This window comes from Zootoca vivipara, chromosome 10, assembly GCF_963506605.1.
Source record: "Zootoca vivipara chromosome 10, rZooViv1.1, whole genome shotgun sequence".
NCBI lineage: Eukaryota > Metazoa > Chordata > Lepidosauria > Squamata > Lacertidae > Zootoca > Zootoca vivipara.
In genome coordinates this window covers 67,296,390-67,315,373 of record NC_083285.1, presented here as the reverse complement: position 1 = coordinate 67,315,373, position 18,984 = coordinate 67,296,390, and the positions used below count along the sequence as shown (strand labels likewise).

At 45.0% G+C, this 18,984-nt stretch overlaps 1 protein-coding gene across 4 annotated transcripts in view; it reads left to right on the top strand.

Moving 5' to 3' along the window:
- The first annotated feature begins 69 nt into the window (after positions 1 to 69).
- The window catches only part of FBH1 (F-box DNA helicase 1), a 38,353-nt gene continuing 19,438 nt past the window's right edge, over positions 70 to 18,984 (top strand). The window contains exons 1-11 of one of the 4 annotated variants that reach the window (XM_035127585.2): positions 70 to 134; positions 918 to 1,079; positions 3,143 to 3,678; positions 5,176 to 5,306; positions 6,469 to 6,607; positions 8,614 to 8,804; positions 10,998 to 11,111; positions 11,357 to 11,445; positions 13,511 to 13,679; positions 15,607 to 15,829; positions 18,808 to 18,895. In XM_035127585.2, the coding sequence (XP_034983476.2) occupies position 134; positions 918 to 1,079; positions 3,143 to 3,678; positions 5,176 to 5,306; positions 6,469 to 6,607; positions 8,614 to 8,804; positions 10,998 to 11,111; positions 11,357 to 11,445; positions 13,511 to 13,679; positions 15,607 to 15,829; positions 18,808 to 18,895 (1,843 nt within the window). In that variant the 5' untranslated portion in view covers positions 70 to 133. Of the gene's footprint in view, positions 135 to 912; positions 1,080 to 3,142; positions 3,679 to 5,175; positions 5,307 to 6,468; positions 6,685 to 8,613; positions 8,805 to 10,997; positions 11,112 to 11,353; positions 11,446 to 13,510; positions 13,680 to 15,606; positions 15,830 to 18,807; positions 18,896 to 18,984 lie in introns of those variants that run through there. The other 3 variants (XM_035127584.2, XM_060279235.1, XM_060279236.1) reach the window with 3 other exon arrangements.

Here is an 18,984-nt window from a genome sequence, read left to right as displayed (position 1 = left end):
CATGGAGCGTCAATCAGGGCGGGGCCTAGGTGCCTAGCATTGTAGGCTGCGCGAAGCAAAATCCTGGAGGCGGGTTAGGTGGGCGTGCAAAGGCGACGCCTCTTTCCTGCCTGTAGTATTCCTCCAAGATGAGAGTGAGAGTCTGGGAAAGGGAAAAGGGAGGAGAGGGGCTAAAAAGTGTTAATCAACACCCTTAATTAACTGCAAATGAGGGCTAATGGCTTTAAAACCCTGGTTGCATGCGGTGGGGTGTTAGATATACAGTATCGGGTCTGTTACTAAATTAGGGTTGAATCGCATCTTTATTTTGTGGGGGAGAGGGAGGAAATTTGCTGGAACTTTAAAAAATCGCAGGTGGGATTGCAGGAAATTACTTTTTCTGTGCATTTTAATCCATGGGTTTTCTGTTAGTATGTGTGCATTTCAGAGCCTGTATAATTTTATAATCTGCTTATTGCTTTTAAGGTCCTCTTTTTATTTGGGGGTGTGTGTGGTTTTATGGTTTTCACGCTAAACGATTAGGTCCATTTTTCTCAGGGTCTAATCCTTCCTCTGCTCAACCCCCTCCCCCCTGCTAATATTCTTAAGAGGGTCTCTTCTCCAGTCTTCAGAGAGTGGCTGGAAGTGGGGAGGCAGAAAAAGGTCCCCCTTTCCTTCCACTCTGCAGTTTTAATCTGAAATCTTAGGCGCAGAACTGTGCCCAGAGCTCAGAAACGGCTCGCGCAAAAATTAATACTTATAATAGTAATAATAATTTTCATTGTAACAAAAAAAGGGCACCTAGACTGTTGTGGCGACTGTAACCTACATTTAAGGCGATTAGCTTATGCACCTGAGTTTCTAACACTGCCTCACCTGCCCCAATACTGAATTAAGACTCACAAAAGGGTGATTGCTTATCATTTTGTTGAGGACAGTGAGACGTAAGCAGCTCCGTCTAACAGCCTGGGAATGTGAAGCTCTGAACCAGAGCCCGGAAGGGGCCTCATCCTTGACGCAGCCTTTGGGTCAGAGCCAAGGGAGGCGAGACGCCCACAGAGGTCTTTACCCAACTTACCGGGCGAAAAGGCACCCCCGAGGTACGGCCGCCTGTCTTGGTGGTGGGGCTGGAAATGTGTGGGCCATCTCTGCTAAATATCAGGTGGGGGGGGGTTTCTACTCAAGCTTGGGGGAGCCATGGGCAAAACTCTTGCTTCCGTTAACCGGCAGGGGGCAACCTCGGTTGGGTAAGCTTAGAACAAATTGCTGTGTCCTAGCTTGACCCGCCTCGCAGGGTTGTTGGGGTGAGGAAATGAGGGCAGGAGATGCTTGCGGCAGCTAGACTGGTGACTGGGAGTGGCCGCTGAGACCACATAACACCGGTCTTGAAAGACCTGCATTGGCTCCCAGTACGTTTCCGAACACAATTCAAAGTGTTAACAACTACCAGACTTTTAGAGGACATCTGAAGGCAGCCCTGTTTAGGGAAGCTTTTAACCTTTAAGAAATTAGTGTATTCAAATATTTCTGTTGGAAGCTGCCCAGAGTGGCTGGGGAAACCCAGCTAGATCGGCGGGGTATAAATAATAAATTATTATTATTATTATTATTATTATTCATTACGGCCAAGGGGCAGCCCTGGGAGCAGCCTTCCCCTACTCGGTGTTCTCCAGGATGTGTTAAAACAGGCACCCCCAAATTTCAGCCCTCCAGATGTTTTGGACTACAATTCCCATCTTCCCCAACCACTGGTCCTGTTAGCTAGGGATCATGGGAGTTGTAGGCCAAAACATCTGGAGGGTCGCAGTTTGGGGATGCCTGCATTAAAACTACAGTGGTACCTTGGTTCTCAAACACCTTGGTACTCAAACACTGCAAACCCGGAAGTAATTGTTCCGGTTTCCAAACATTTTTCGGAAGCCGAACATGCTCCGTTTTGAGTGTTACGCTTCCAATTTGAGTGCCACGCTTCCATTTTGAGTGTTACACTGAGGTCTTTTAAATCTCCTGGCCAGCACCTTTTTAATGTTCTGCCCTCTGGTAGGAGATATAGAAGCATGATAAGGAGCACCAACAGGTTAAAGAACAGTTTCTACCCATGGGCCCAATTCCGCCCCCCCCATATTTAGTCTGCCCCCCCCAAGGTCTGAGAGACAGTGGAGCGGCCCCCTGCTGAAAAAGTTTGCAGACCCCTGTGTTAGATAGTAAAATCCACGTTAAATTGCTGTTTTAGGGGTTGTTTTTAAAAGTCTGGAATGGATTAATCCATTTTGCATTACTTTCTATGGGAAAGTGTGCCTTGGTCTTGGAACGCTTTGGTTTTGGAACGGACTTCCGGAACGGATTAAGTTTGAGAACCAAGGTACCACTGTACACCTTTATCAGCTCCATCTGGTACGCAGGCTGAGACCCTACCTGCCCGCGGACTGTCTCACCAGAGTAGTGCATGCTCTGGTTATCTCCCGCTTGGACTACTGTAATGCGCTCTACGTGGGGCTACCTTTGAAGGTGACCCGGAAACTGCAATTAATCCAGAATGCGGCAGCTAGACTGGTGACTGGGAGTGGCCGCCGAGACCACATAACACCGGTCCTGAAAGACCTTCATTGGCTCCCAGTACGTTTCCGAGCACAATTCAAAGTGTTGGTGCTGACCTTTAAAGCCCTAAACGGCATCAGTCCAGTTTACCTGAAGGAGCGTCTTCACCCCCATCGCTCTGCCCGGACACTGAGGTCCAGCACCGAGGGCCTTCTGGCGGTTCCCTCTCTACGAGAAGCCAAGTTACAGGGAACCAGGCAGATGGCCTTCTCGGTAGTGGCGCCTGCCCTGTGGAACGCCCTCCCATCAGATGTCAAAGAGGAAAACAGCTACCAGATTTTTAGAAGACATCTGAAGGCAGCACTGTTTACGGAGGCTTTTAATGTTTGATGGATTACTGTATTTTAATGTTTTGTTGGAAGCCGCCCAGAGTGGCTGGGGGAACCCGGCCAGATGGGCGGAGTATAAATAAATTATTATTATTATTATTATTATTATTATTGGGCATTGTCATTTAGAATGGCCCTACTGGCCAGGACCGGAACATCTGGAGGGTACCCAGATGTTGGGGAAGGGTGCTTGCTGGAAGACTTGAAGGAGATGCTGTGATTTCTTTCCTTTCCAGGGGGCTCCCAAACCAGCATCACCGACTACTTCAGAAGCAAACCCCGGCTGCCTGGATGTGGAGCTGTCATGGCAAAAGACGACAAGAGCAAACAGGAGGCAGACTTCCTGGAATCCTTTTCCGCTGGCGATGACTCCTTCGACCTGGAGGACTCCTGCTCTGTTGTCGGGGACGGTGGGGACCCAGCCCCGATGGCTTCCAGGAAACGGCCACATTTCTCCAAGAGCCCCAACAACCTTGGGGCGGGCAGTGACCAGTGGGGCCAGGATAAAAAACCGTCACCGGGGCATCGACCTGAGCAGCCCTGGGCTGACGGAAGCCTGAAGGCGGATGACAAGGACTTGGAGATTGATCCCCTGCCAGATGCGTGTTTTGGGCTCTTGGGGACCCCGTGTTGGGAGGTCCCCCGGGGAAACATAGAGCAGCTGCCTGAAGAGGTTCTCCGCGAGATCTTTGCCCTCGTGCCCGCGGCTGATCTCTTCCAGAGCCTCACCTTGGTGTCTCGTCGCTGGCATCGGATCATCTCTGACCCGCAGGTGAGCACTGCTTCCTCATCGGTAGTGTTAGAAATTAGCCAGGCGTGTTTTGCGACGGGCACAGGCCCAATGGCGGCCATGGGGAGATCTCTGGGTGCCAGGTTGGCGACCGACCTCTCCGTCCGACTGGCCCCTCCAGCTTTCTTAAGCAGGTAAGCAGAAAAGCTTATTTATTGCATTTTCTGTGCATCACACCTTTTTCCTCCCATGGGGAGAAGTTCGCCTGGCACCTTCATTATACTGTATACCTTTAGGCGCCAGGCAAAAACGTTCCTTTTTAACCAGGCCTTTGGTTGATTTGACATCCTATGCCCTTATAAAATATGGGTTGGTTTTTTTGGTGGGAGCGGGAAGAGTTGTTGTTTTTATTTTGATTATATATTTTGTGGTTTTATATTTTGATTTTTGTTCTGTGAATGGTATAGGGCAGTATATAAATTTGATAAATAATACAATACATGCTTCACCCCTCCCTCCTCAGTTAATCCCCACAACGACTCTGTGAGACAGGTTATCAGGGGGCCGGTCCAAAGTCCCTCAGACCTTGTGGGGGGCCGGACTATATTTGGGGAAAAATTGAAGAAATTCCTATGCCCCACAAATAACCCAGAGATGCATTTGAAATAAAAGGACACATTCCACTCATGTAAAAACACGCCTATTCCCGGACTGTCCGCGGGCCAGATTTAGAAGGCGATTGGGCCGGATCCAGCCCCCGGGCCTTAGTTTGCCTACTCATGGGTTAAGAAATCTTCCTAGCTGAGTGGGGATTTGAACCCTGATCTCCCAGGTCCCAGTAGGACACACTAACTACGACACCCCACTGGCATCCTAGAGTACTTCTGCTATGGGGCAGCTCTATAAATTAAGTAGGGAAGCAAAATATCATTTAGAATAGTTCCACCTAAACATGAGGAAGAACTTCCTGACAGTAAGAGCTGTTCGGCAGTGGAATTTGCTACCAAGGAGTGTGGTGGAGTCTCCTTCTTTGGAGGTCTTTAAGCAGAGGCTTGACAGGCATATGTCAAGAATGCTCTGATGGTGTTTCCTGCTTGGCAGGGGGTTGGACTGGATAGCCCTTGTGGTCTCTTCCAACTCTACGATTCTACGATTCTATGTGAAATATTTTCCCTGCGTTTGTTTTATTCTGGATTGTTTTATAGGATGTTTTAATGTAAAGCGCTTTGAGATATTTCCCCCCCTTTAAAATCTAAAGTGGTACAAAAACGAAATGAAGAAGAAATTTCACTGAGGAGAAAAGGGTACCTAGACCGTATGTTGTGACGACCGCAACCTAGGTTTAAGGTGGCGTTTGACAATTAGCTTATATATATATATATATATATGAGTTCCTAATACTGCTTGTTTCGCTCCTCCAGGAGGGAAGAATGAGTCTTGCACAAGAGATGCATTTTGCATCCCTGAAGCTGGAAAATGCATAAATCAAACTTCGTTTGGTTTCAGAAAGGAGCTGATGCATTGCTTTGGTTTTTGCAGTTCGTTCCTTGGAAAAAACTGTACCACAAGTATCTGAAGTCCGAGGCCGAAGCCGAGCTGATTGTCAAGGCCATTCTGCAACGATACGACATGACCCCAAAGCAGAGCCACTTTCCACTGGGGTTTTTACAGTGAGTGATGCTTCCAGGGTGGATGTGCTTTAAATAAAATCGATTTAAAGCACAATTTAAATCACTAGTCAGTAAGACTTGAATTAAATCATTTTTTTATTTTTACAGAAAGCTGGAATAATCTTAATATTTACAACCAAAGGAAGGTTTCATTTTTGGAATAATGAATTTTCGGAGTAGTTTTTACAATTCTGTCAGAAATTACTGATTTGATTATATTATTAGAAATACATAGACAGATAATTATGAAATTATTGTGAGGTTAAATAAGTTAACTGTTTATATTTGAGCAACTTTTTTGCTGTATTTTATTGGAAGGAGAAAAATAATCATTTCCTTAATAACAGTTTATTCCCCAAAGAAACGCTTCTGGGTCCCCCCCCCCCAAAAAAAGGTTATTTTAAACATCCTTTTCATTTCATTATACAGTGGTACCTTGGTTCTCAAACTTAAAGAGTTCCGGAAGTCCGTTCCCAAACCAAGGCACACTTTCCCATATAAAGTAATGCAAAATGGATTAATCCGTTCCAGACTTTTAAAGACAACTCCTAAAACAGCAATTTAACATGAATTTTACTATCTAATGAGACCACTGATCCATAAAATGAAAGCAATAATCAATGTACTGTACTATAAATTAAATAAGTCAGTCTTGTACATGATAAAAATTAAAATTATTATTTTTTCTTAACTGCCCTGATGATAGTCATTGTTTGGATAGGGGCCTTTTATCCATTTCAGCAGTCACACAGTCAATCAATCAGTAGCTGAACTGGGTTCCACATGGTCACAAAAACAAATTAACCGAAAACGCTCAAAACCAAAAACACAAATAAATAGCAAAAACAAAAGCGCCAAACTTAATCCGTTCCCGAAGTCCATTCGACTTCCGAAATGTTCAAAAACAAAGGCGCAGCTTCTGATTGGTGCAGCTGCCCTGGAAACAGTAGCCGACAACGCCATCGGACGTTCAGCTTCCGAAAAACAGTTCGAAAACTGGAACACTTTCTTCCGGGTTTTCGGCGTTTGGGAACTAAGGCGTTTGAGAACCAAGGTACGGTACCACTGTACTGTATGTCATTTCCTGCAAAGACAGCCCTGACCTGGTATATGAGGGGTCCACTGACACCATTCATTTATTTTTTGCTTTGTTTCCACACAGATGTGTTGCTTCTGCGAAGAGCCGTCAAGGCTGGGACCCCAGAGCGATCCGCCAATGCTTGACAAACCACTCTCTGTTTCCCAAGGCAGAAATCTGCCTTGCCAGCTGGCTGCCTGAGCTGTCGAGCCCCAAAGCGGGAGTAAGCATGGCATGCCTGTTCTCTCCGCACTCTGCATATTCTCCTGCAATAAGGCTGCAACCCCACTGGACTTGACAGTATGTGGCCGTTGAGCCCGGTGGCGCTTACGTCTGAGTAAACGTGCATTGCATTGTACCGTAGGAGAGCTGACCATTCCCTGGTGCCTCAGCTCTCTGCCCTCCTTCCCATTTGCATGTGTGTGTATTGAATTTGTGGCTGTCACTAAGGGGGCTTTGAGGTCAGTGGGACCCCAGTTTAAAAGGGTGACGTGTGAAGCACTGAGCATGCAAGGTGACAGGAAGGTCGAAATCAGTGGTTCACGAATCGGGGTTCCCTAGCGGGCGCTAAGGGGGGTTAGGGTTAGAGTGTAAACGATTATCGCGTTGGAAGGTGGGTGTTGCTATATTAGGTACATCAGTATTTTCCCGTGTATATTTTTTTAAAACCCAAAAGTAAGAAATTAAGTTGTTTAGCTTTTTGGGGTGGGGGAGGTCACTCCCGCCAATCGCTCACCCGCCTGCCCGCCACGGCCAATTGCTTGCCGCAGCTGCCAATCACCTGCCCACCTCGCCACAGCTGCCAATTGCCTGCCCAATTGCCGCAGCTGCGGCCAACCGCCAGCAGGCCTTGCCGCAGTTACCAATCACCCGCCCAGTCACCTCTGCCAATCTCCTGCTTGCTGCTGCCATTAATCGCACGCCCCCCCTCTGCATTAACTAAGACGACACCCAATTTTTGCCTTTTTTTTTTTTTAGCAAAAAGCACCGTCTTATACATGGTAAAATATGGTACTTCAGCTACAGGCAACGACCATTTTGTGTTAATTGTGGTCTTGGTGGCCTCTCCCAGTCACCAGTCTAGCTGCCACATTCTGGATTAGTTGTAGTTAGTTGTAGTTTCCAGGTCACCTTCAAAGGTAGCCCCACGTCGAGCTCATTGCAGTAATGCAGGTGGGAGATAACTAGAGCATGCACCACTCTGGCTAGACAGTCTGCAGGCAGGTAGTTAATATCCAGTTCCCCATTAAATCTGAACCTGGGAACTACTGTTATCAGGTTCAGAAACTACTCGGGATCTTCTGCAGAGGATGGATGTAATCAAGAGTTTGAAGTGCTTTGAGGGTTAGTAGGTTCTAGGTTCTGAACCTACTAACCCTAGTTCCCTGGCTTGGCTGTAACTGGAAACTCTGGTTCATTGAAACTCCTACCAGTAGGGATAACTGTGGTGCGCTGACAAGGGTGGAGGGAAAGGGCCACGCTGCGAAGACCCAATAGTCTTATTGAGCTGGGGTCTTCTAAGCGCCAGATCAGTGTTTCTGTAACACAACCTTCTCCAATCTCCTGCCCCCCCCAGACATTTCAGACTACGAATCCCATCATCCACGCTGACTGGGACTGATGGGAACTGTGATCTAAAACAGGCATCCCCAAACTGCGGCCCTCCAGATGTTTTGGCCTACAACTCCCATGATCCCTACCTAACAGGACCAGTGGTCAGGGATGATGGGAATTGTAGTCCAAAACATCTGAAGGGCCAAAGGTTGGGGATGCCTGATCTAAAACATCTGGTAGGTGCCCTGGTTGTTTCAGGCTGTTCAAGTGCTCAAAACGCATTGCGTTAATGAGCTACTGTATTTCCCCCTGTATAACATGCCCCCATGTATAAGACGACCCACAATTTTGAACATAATTTTAAAATAAATAAAAAAACCTGGTCTTATATACTGAAAAGGACAGTAAGTTCTGTTGTCCTTTGACAGATGGTTCTCTGGTTCCATGTTGGAACTAGGCCTGGTAAATTGCAATTCTAAAGCCTGATAATAATAATTAATTAACAACAACAACAACAACAACAACAACAACAACAAATTATTTGTACCCTGCCCATCTAACCGGGTTGCCCCAGCCACTCTAGGCGGCTTCCAACATATCTAAAAACATAATAAAACATTAAACTTACCTTTGTGATGACCCTAATTCTCATTATTTTTTAAATATCCTTTCCAGCCTCCGTACATTTGGGCCATATTTGCTACCATCGTGCTGATATCTGGAGGTGTCTCTGACATCCAGGAGCTGGTTTCTTGCGTTAGGAGACCCAGCTCCAGCCTCTCTCTAGCGGACGTCATGGAAGTTCTGTACTGCATGGCCACTGTGCTCTTTGCCATGCGGGATAAAAATATTAAGATCAGCAACAGGTATGTCTGCCAAGGGCCAGGGGCTTAAAAGGGGGGGGGGGGAGAGACAGTCAAGGGTCACAGCGGCGGCAAAACCAAGTTGCATCCTTGGAACGCAGACAGACGCTTGCCTTGACTCCTTCTGTGCCATCTTTTATTTTTTTTATTTTTTAAATTGATTTTTTATTAAATTTACAATAATGAAAAAAGAACAACAATACAAAAATAGAACATAGATAAAGAAAGTAAAACAGAAAAAAAGACGAAGAAAAGCACAAAAATCTATATACCTGATCTTACTCTTATCACATTAAATATAGGGACCTCCTCGGGTTCCCACCTACTACGCTTCCTTGCCAATTAAAAATTTAGCAATTTCCAATACATTTTTAATAACATTTTCTGAAATTATTATGTTGTTGTTGTTTAGTCGTTTAGTCGTGTCCGACTCTTCGTGACCCCATGGACCATAGCACGCCAGGCACTCCTGTCTTGCACTGCCTCCCGCAGTTTGGTCAGACTCATGTTGGTGGCTTCGAGAACACTGTCCAACCATCTCGTCCTCTGTCGTCCCCTTCTCCTAGTGCCCTCAATCTTTCCCAACATCAGGGTCTTTTCCAAGGATTCTTCTCTTCTCATGAGGTGGCCAAAGTATTGGAGCCTCAGCTTCACGATCTGTCCTTCCAGGGAGCACTCAGGGCTGATTTCCTTAAGAATGGATAGGTTTGATCTTCTTGCAGTCCATGGGACTCTCAAGAGTCTCCTCCAGCACCATAATTCAAAAGCATCCATTCTTCAGCGATCAGCCTTCTTTATGGTCCAGCTCTCACTTCCATACATCACTACTGGGAAAACCATAGCTTTAACTATACGGACCTTTGTCGGCAAGGTGATGTCTCTGCTTTTTAAGATGTTGCCTAGGTTTGTCATTGCTTTTCTCCCAAGAAGCAGGCGTCTTTTAATTTCGTGACTGCTGTCACCATCTGCAGTGATCAAGGAGCCCAAGAAGGTGAAATCTCTCACTGCCTCCATTTCTTCCCCTTCTATTTGCCAGGAGGTGATGGGACCAGTGGCCATGATCTTGGTTTTTTTGATGTTGAGCTCCAGACCATATTTTGCGCTCTCCTCTTTCACCCTCATTAAAAGGTTCTTTAGTTCCTCCTCGCTTTCTGCCATCAAGGTTGTGTCATCTGCATATCTGAGGTTGTTGATATTTCTTCCGGCAATCTTAATTCCGGCTTGGGATTCATCTAGTCCAGCCTTTCGCATGATGAATTCTGCATATAAGTTAAATAAGCAGGGAGACAATATACAACCTTGTCGTACTCCTTTCCCAATTTTGAACCACTCAGTTGTTCCATATCCAGTTCCAATTATTATACTTTTATCTAATTTACTTCTTAATTCCACAGCTTCTTTATATCCTAAATCAAATCTTAATATATAACTTTAGCATATTTTTTAAAATACAATTTAAAATCTTTCCACTCTTCTTCTGTCGCTTCTTCTCCCTGGTTTCGGATTCTTCCGGTCATCTCAGCCAATTCCATATACTCAATCATCTTCATCTGCCAATCATCGACTGTTGGTATTTCGTGAGACTTCCAATTCTTGACTAGTAAAACTCTTGCCGCCATCGTGGCATACATTAAAAAAAGTCACATTTTTCTTAGGAATCTCTTTGCTAACAATGCCCAATAGAAAGGATTCTGGTTTCTTAATAAATGTGTTTTTCAACACTTTCTTCAATTCATTATAAATCTTTTCCCAGAAATCTCTTACTAATGTGCACGTCCACCACATATGATAAAAGGAACCTTCCTCTTTCTTACATTTCCAACATTTATTATCCTGATTATGATATATCTTAGCTAATTTTACTGGTGTAAGATACCATCTATACATAATTTTCATTGCCTTCTTTTAAACGCCAACTGAAAACTTTTCCGTTCTGCCAGGCCTGTGCAGAGGCAGTTAAGGATATATCCTTTCGCAGTCGTTAATTTGACACCTGTTTTTAACTCTTTGAAATGGTTTTATTGTATGGTTTTGTGTGTTCTGTGCAGTAAACCCCTTTGATTTTGATTTTTTTTTTAAAATGAAGCAGTGGTATGCTATATATATAGTGTTACCTAGGTTTGTTTTTTCTAGCCTCGCTCATGCTGCTAGGGACCTCTTTCGATTCATACGCTCCTGCTCTCTGCGTCCTTGTAGGTTTCACTACAGCATTTTCTACTGCCTCTATCTCATGGAGAATTCTAACAACGGCACGGCATTCATCGAGCCGGAATGGGGCAGCTCCGGGTACGAAAGAGGCCCTCGGTGCAGGTACTTTCTGTCTTTACGTCGAAAGCTGAAATGAACTGCGGCCTTTGCCAGCTTGCCTTGCAAGCCCTCCTGAATCTTCCAACGTTTCAGGTTTATTGGATGAGATCTAGTGCGATGAAAGAGGGAGGAAAGCTTTCCTCTATCAGCTTTCCCCCTCGCGGGGAGAATTGGGGAATGGGCTCATTTGAGTGCCGTGTTATAGCGTTTCATTAACCCATGTTGGTTTTGGTTGTTTTCTTCAGCAGCCCTGATATACGACTCACTTGTGAACAGCTGAAGATCTTAAATCACGCAATTGCACCAAGGGAGGTTATGAAAATCATCGCTTTTGCAGGTAAGGTGGCTTAAGTCGACACAGAATCTACTTCTTCTTTGGCGATCACTCGTAGCCGAATAAGATTGTCTTCCATAAACACATTCTTAACAGTGAGTCCGTAAGTGACTGTGGAGGCCAATTCTGGATCCACACATCCTCCCACAGTGGGGACATAGGTTTCTGGGTGGGAGTCAATCACGGTGAGGGTTTGCCAAGCGTTCCTTCCTCTTAGCACGTTTCTCCCTTGAGTTCTGGGTTCGAGTGTCTTCAAAGCCCATGACACCTTTGGTAAAGGCTGTTCTCCAATTGGAGCGCTCAGTGTTTCCCAATTGTTGGTGTTTATACTACTTTGTGGCCTTAAGCGCACAGGCCTTTTAATGGCCGCTTGATGGCGCATCGCGCCTTTTGAACTCTCCCTACCCTCTGGTGATGGTTGTGGCATTTTCTGCTGGCAATTCCTTGGTTTATTCAGGCAACACTTAAACTTACTTAGTATATGTAGACCAGATTTATATAACATTATCATCATCATCATCATTTTATTATTATGCCGCCCTTCATCACATGATCTCAGGGCATTTCACAGAATAAAAATAGAAGATGAAAGCATAATTCAGACGAAAACCGAAAACCGAAAACCAACACACACACCCCTTCCCACAGACACATTTAAAAAGCTGTAGAATATTAATAAGCCAAAGGCCTGGCTGAAGAGTAATGCTTATACTGTATATGTTATAGAATTTACATTTATTCTGTATTTTATAACGTATAGAACATGTTGAGTCCCTGTCAGGGAAAAAGCCAGGGTATGAATAAATATGTAATGAAAAGGATGATAATAATATATCTGAATGGGCAGAGTATAGCCAGTTATTGCTTCAGTATGTAATCAGATCATAGCTCTTTATCTAAATGAGTCTTGGGGAGACACCTGTGGCCTTTACATCTCTTGCTGGTTCCCGTCAACCCCAGTGCACATGGCCAGCGGTCAGCCGTCCAGCGGCTTTGGGAGGGTCTCAGCTGCTCCAGTCACGATCTACGCTACAGTTTTGGAACTATGGAAATAATAATAATAATGATAACAGAGAACCAGACAGAGGGCCTTCTCGGTTGTGGCACCCGCCCTGTGGAACGCCCTCCCAGCAGATGTCAAGGCAATAAGTAACTATTCTACTTTCAGAAGGCAACTGAAGGCGGCCCTGTTTAGGGAAGTTTTTAATGTTTGATGCTGTACTGTTTTTAATATTCGGTTGGAAGCCGCCCAGAGTGGCTGGGGAAACGCAGCCAGATGGGCGGGGTATAAATAATATTTATTTATTTATTTATTTATTTATACATACATACCCCGCCCATCTGGCTGGGTTTCCCCAGCCACTCTGGGCAGCTTCCAACAGAGAAATAAAAAAACAATAATTATTAAACATTAAAAGCCACAGGGCTGCCTTCAGATGTCTTCTAAAAGTCTGGTAGTTGTTTTTCTCTTTGACATCTGATGGGAGGGCGTTCCACAGGGCAGGCGCCACCACTGAGAAGGCCCTCTGCCTGGTTCCCTGTAACTTGGCTTCTCGCAGCGAGGGAGCTGCCAGAAGGCCCTCGGCGCTGGACCTCAGTGTCCGGGCAAGACGATGGGGGTGGAGACGCTCCTTCAGGTATACTGGACCAAGGCCATTTAGGGCTTTAAAGGTCAGCACCAACTTGGAAACGTACTGGGAGCCAATGAAGGTCTTTTAGGACCGGTGTTACGTGGTCTTGGCGGCCGCTCCCAGTCACCGGTCTAGCTGCCGCATTCTGGATTAGTTGTAGTTTCCAGGTCACCTTCAAAGGTAGCCCCACGTAGAGCGCATTGCAGTAGTCCAAGCGAGCGATAACTAGAGCATGCACCACTCTGGCGAGACAGTCCGCAGGCAGGTAGGGTCTCAGCCTGTGTACCAGATGGAGCTGATAGACAGCTGCCCTGGGCACAGAATTGCCCTGCGTCTCCATTGACTGCTGTGAGTCCAGAATGACTCCCTGGCTGCACACCTGGTCCTTCAGGGGCACAGTTGCCCCTGAATGGAAAGAGTTTCCATTTCCTCCTCAGGGACAGGGAAGACTTCCACCCTGATCAGGTACGCTGAGAAATGGTCCAACCTCCGATTCCTGTACCTGGCGTTCAACAAGACCATTGCGGATCAGGCAGCGCAGATGTTCCCCCGAAACGTGACATGCAAGACGGTCCACTCCTTGGCCTTCGCAGAAGTCGGGAAGGAGTAAGTGGCAGCCGTCTCATGGATGCGTCCCGGTTAAATGCAGGAACACAAGAAGCGCCCTCAATGGCCCATCAATGGCCAGCATCCTGGCCTTGCAGTCGCCGACCAGATGCGTGTCGGGAGCCAGCAAGCAGGATCCAAGCACAAGAGCGACTCCTCTGGGTCCTAGTGACTGGTCTTCAGAACCGTTGCCCTCTCTGACAAGTGAGGCAGAGCACAGCCATCCTGGCTAGTAGGCTTTACAGCAGGGTTGATTTGATTTCAATCAAGTTGATTTCAATCGGGATTTAATTCACCAGTCAGTAAGACTTGATTTAAATCTTTTTTTTTTAATTAACAGAAAGACTCATTCTTGCTGGTATAATCTTAATATTTACAACCAGGTGAAGGTTTCATTTTGGGAATCATAAATTTTCAGAGTATTTTTTACAGTTATATCAGAAATTACTGATTTGGTTATACTATTAGAAATACATAGACAGATAATTATGAAATTATTGTGAGGTTTAATAAGTTAACTGTTTATATTTGGACAACTTTTCTGCTGTGCTTTATTGGAACGAGATTGTTATCCTTAATAACAATTTAAACAATTTATTTAACTAAATAACATTATTGTTTCTTGTAACATGTTTGTTAACTGATGTGGTTAAAAATCACACACATGAAAAACTTAAAACAAATCCTTATTTCCTGATGAGTAGCCTTTTGACTATAATGTAACTTAAATAGGAAACTAACTTTGGAAAGATTTTTCTTCCAAAAGCATTTTATTTTAAAAATCCAATTTAAATAAAAAAATTGATTTTTATCCACCCTGCTTTACAGCCATTTGTCTAAACCTCTTCCAAGCCCATATGATCATAGAATCCTAGAATTGCAGAGACAGAAGGGACCCCCAGGGGCATCTTGCTGCACCCCCTGTGATGTAGTAATTAAGCTAAATAATCTTACATTGGTTTTTTAATGAAAGTGCAATGAATCGCTACTGTTTCAAATGCGACTCTGTTAGTACAGTGGAACCTCGGTTCTCGAGCATCTCCGTTGACGAACGATTCGGAACCCAGACGCCGAAAACCTGGAAGTACAGTGGTACCTCGGGTTACAGGCGCTTCAGGTTACAGACTCCGTTAACCCAGAAATAGTACCTCGGGTTAAGAACTTTGCTTCAGGATGAGAACAGAAATCATGCTCCAGTGGCGTGGCAGCAGCAGGAGGCCCCATTAGCTAAAGTGGTGCTTCAGGTTAAGAACAGTTTCAGGTTAAGAACGGACCTCCGGAATTAATTAAGTTCTTAACCAGAGGTACCACTGTAATTCCTTCAGTTTTTGAATGCGCCTTGGAAGTCGAACGGCTTCCACTGCTTGTTTTTCCATTTTTTCCCAATGGATTTTGCCAACCGCCCATTGATCCTCAATTTTCGAACGTTTTGAAATAATAATAATAATAATAATAATAATAATAATAATTATTATTATTATTATTATTTATTCCCCTGCCCATCTGGCTGGGTTTCCCCAGCCACTCTGGGCGGCTTCCAACAGAATATTAAAATACAATAGTTGAATGGTCTTCCAGAACGGATTACATTCGAAAACTGAGGTTCCACTGTTACTTTCCTTGGCGCGTAGTTCAAACCACTATTCTGGATGATGCTTTTTGTAGAGTTGGGTCGGTGGGGGCACCAGGGGATTAGGGCTGGGCGACGACGGGTTTTCAACATCGCCAGCCAGCCATCTCTGTGAGGCATTGCGATGTTGAAACCAAGGAGTGACCTGGCAACGGCGAGGTGGTATCTTGGTCCTCCAGCTGGAAGTGGAGGGCGTCCCCTTGAACGAGGCGCCTTCGGACTTCACGGTTGTAAAGTCTCTTCCTTCTCTCTCTCTCCCCCCCCCCCTCCCGTTGCCCCGCTTTCAACCTGGTGCAGCTACAAGAAGAAGCTCAACCCTGGCTCCCTGAGCTCCTATTGTGTCAGCTTCGTCCTCCGCAACCGCGAGGGCCAGTCGTTGTTCATAAGGGCCAAGACAGTCATTCAGACCCTCTTGGCGTTCTTTGCCTCCGCCAACGAATCCATCAGTATGGAACACACTCCCGTCTGGTGCAAGAACAACCAGGGGCAGCTCGTTCTTGTCCAGGAAGCAGAAAAGCGAGTGAGTATTCGTGATCAGGAGAAGCTCGGCTCATTTAGCGCTCCGGGTTTGGGCAGGAAGGTGTTGCGGGCGGGTGGGTGTCTTGCTGGTGTCGAAAGCATCGGAAAGCCCTAGGGGCTGCTGCTGCTGCTGCTGCTGCCTCCGCCTCCTCACGTGCGAAACTCGCAGCCGCAATTGCCTTTCCCCGATTTTGTTTTTTTTAAAAAAAATATTTATTAAAGATTTTTCCAAACAACAAAAACATACAAAAATACAAACCACATAAAAAGAAATACAAAACACATAAAAACCACAATACAAAAAATACTCAATACAAAAAATACAAGAAAAACAAAAAATCTAGCTTTATGACCCTTGTTTCTAATCTAAAGACTTCCTCTTTCCACCTCCTAATGCGGTTCTTTGCATTTCATAATTATTAAATTCTAAATCTTATATTAACTCTAAATATTACTTCAATATTACCTTATTGCTATATCTTTAATATCTTCTCTTTATAAACTCAATCTATTTCTTACTTCTTAATTCGTTTATCCTTATCTTTTTTCAATACATGTTTCACACCCTTGTATTATCTACAACCTCTTTGTATCTCCCTCACTTCCATTGGCTCAATCTATTATACGCTTGTTTCTCAAATAAACTTTGAATTTCTTCCAATCTTCTTCCGCTGCTTCCTCGCTCCGATCCCGAAGTCTCCCCGTCAACTCAGACAGTTCCATATATTCTATCAATTTCTTCTGCCATTCATCCACCGTTGGCAGTTCTTCATTTTTCCAATTCTTTGCCAATAATATTCTTGCTGCTGTTGTGGCATACAGAAAAAAAGTAACATCTTTCTAAGGTATATCATCTCCCGTTATCCCAAGTAAGAAGGCCTCTGGTTTTTTAACAAAGGTGTTTTTCAACACTTTTTTCAATTCATTATAAATCTTTTCCCAGAAGTCTCTCACTTGCCTTTCCCCGATTTGGCATTTATTAACCGCTCGTTAGTGAGCATCCTCCAGACGGTTCTCACAGAATTCAAAATGAGATGTGCAACAGGCGAAGCTGACACTCCAGAATTGCTCCATGCCCTGGTGGTCTCGTGGTTTGGCTTCTGCAATGCGCACTGCGTGGGGCCACCCTCGCATCTGGTTTAGAAGCTGCAACAAAATGCTGTTGCAAAGATGCTTTGCAGGACAGCCGGTTTTCACATATTATCCCAGCGTCGAAAGATCCGCAGCAGCGGGTGAGTCTTTGCTACCGAGCAAAGTTATAGGTTTTGTGGTTGATATTTAAAACCCTAAACAACTTGGGGGGCAGGATTCCTTGCAGACTGCCTCCCCTGATACTGACCAAGCCAATGGATCTCCTCCTTTTCTTAACGACTGATTGGGTTTTGTAAGTTTACAAAGCTAAATATGGAAAAAAAAGTAAGGCATAATAACAGATAAGGAAGTCCCTCGCAAGATAGGCAGTGACAGCCACCAGCTTGAAAGGCTTTAAAAGAAAATTGGACAGATTCATGGAGGAGAATTGGACAAATTCATGGAGGGGAGAGAAGGGGAGGGGGAGTCATATAATGCAATAATATTTCATATAACATTTATGGAAAAAAATAAAAGAATACAATTGTATCTTGGTTGTCTAACTTAACCTGTTCCGGGAGTCTATTTGACTCCCATAACCGTTTGAAACCCAAGGCGTGGCTTCCGATTGGCTGCAGGAGCTTCCTGCACTCAAATCGGAAGCTGTAGAAGTCGCGTCAGACGTTCGGCTTCTGAAAAACGTTCGCAAACCGGAACACTCACTTCCGAGTTTGCAGCGTTCGGGGGCCCATTTGTTCTGAAAGCCAAGCCGTTCGACACTGTATTCCAGCCATGTAAATAATAACAAGCAACATTACCAATACTCAAATAATAAAGCAATTTATTCTGACCCACTAATAAACAAAACCTAAACACCACTCCCTAGTCTACAGATCATTCACATCAAACCAACAATTCCCGCCCCCTTTAACTTTCCCACCACACCCAGAAGTCTAGTGTCAGGACCAGCTGTTGCAATATATAATTTATTATTTCTACCCTGCCCATCCGGCTGGGTTTCCCCAGCCATTCTGGGCGGCTTTAAACAGAACATTACAAACAGATAAAAATCCTTCAAACATTAAAAACTTCCCTAAACAGGGCTGCCTTCATATGTCTTCTAAAAGTCGGATAGGTGTTTATTTCCTTGACATCTGATGGGAGGGCCTTCCATAGGAAGGGTGCCACTACCGAGAAGGCCCTCTGCCTGGTTCCCTGTAACCTCACTTCTTGCAGGGAGGGAACCGCCAGAAGGCCCTCGGAGCTGGACCTTGTTGTCCGGGCTGGATGATGGGAGTGAAGACGCTCCTTCGGGTATACTGGACTGAGGCCGTTTACAAGTCTGTGTCCTCCAGGGATGGTCCAGCGTCTCTTCGCAGGGGTGGGGGGTGGGGAGCAAGTTCAACCTCCAGCATCTTCAAGTAGGACTAAGAAAGATCCTTGCCTCAAACTCTGGAGATCGGCTACCAGCCAGAGCACGCAGTACTGAGCTGCATGGAGCAGTGGGTCTGACTCAGTTTGTAAGGCAGCTTCCTCTGTTCATCTTCTTATAGCCTGATCAACCTAGGCTATATATATATACACACACACACACACACACACACACACACACAGTGGTGCCTCGCTAGACGAATTTAATTCATTCCACGGGTCTTTCCTTATAACGAAAAGTTCGTCTAGCGAATCCCATAGGAATGCATTGAATTTATTATTATTATTATTTTTGGCCCATAGGAACGCATTAATTGAATTTCAATGCATTCCTATGGGAAACCGCGATTCACTAGACGAATTCTTCGTAAAACGAATTCGTCTAGCGAGGCAACCTCCGCTAGAAAAAACATTTCGTTAAGCAGGGCATTCGTTAAGCGAGGCACCACTGTATATTGCCTTCTTGTGCCTTTGTAGATCATCGTTGACGAAGCAAACCATATATGGGAAAATATGAAAAAGCTGGAGCCCGCCAGGGAGCCCGCTTATAAGATGACTCATGATGGTAAGTGGGTGACCAGAGGTTGGGGAGAAAGTCATGCTCTGTGCCTTGATTTGTGCCTGCATTTAATAATAATAATAATAATAATAATA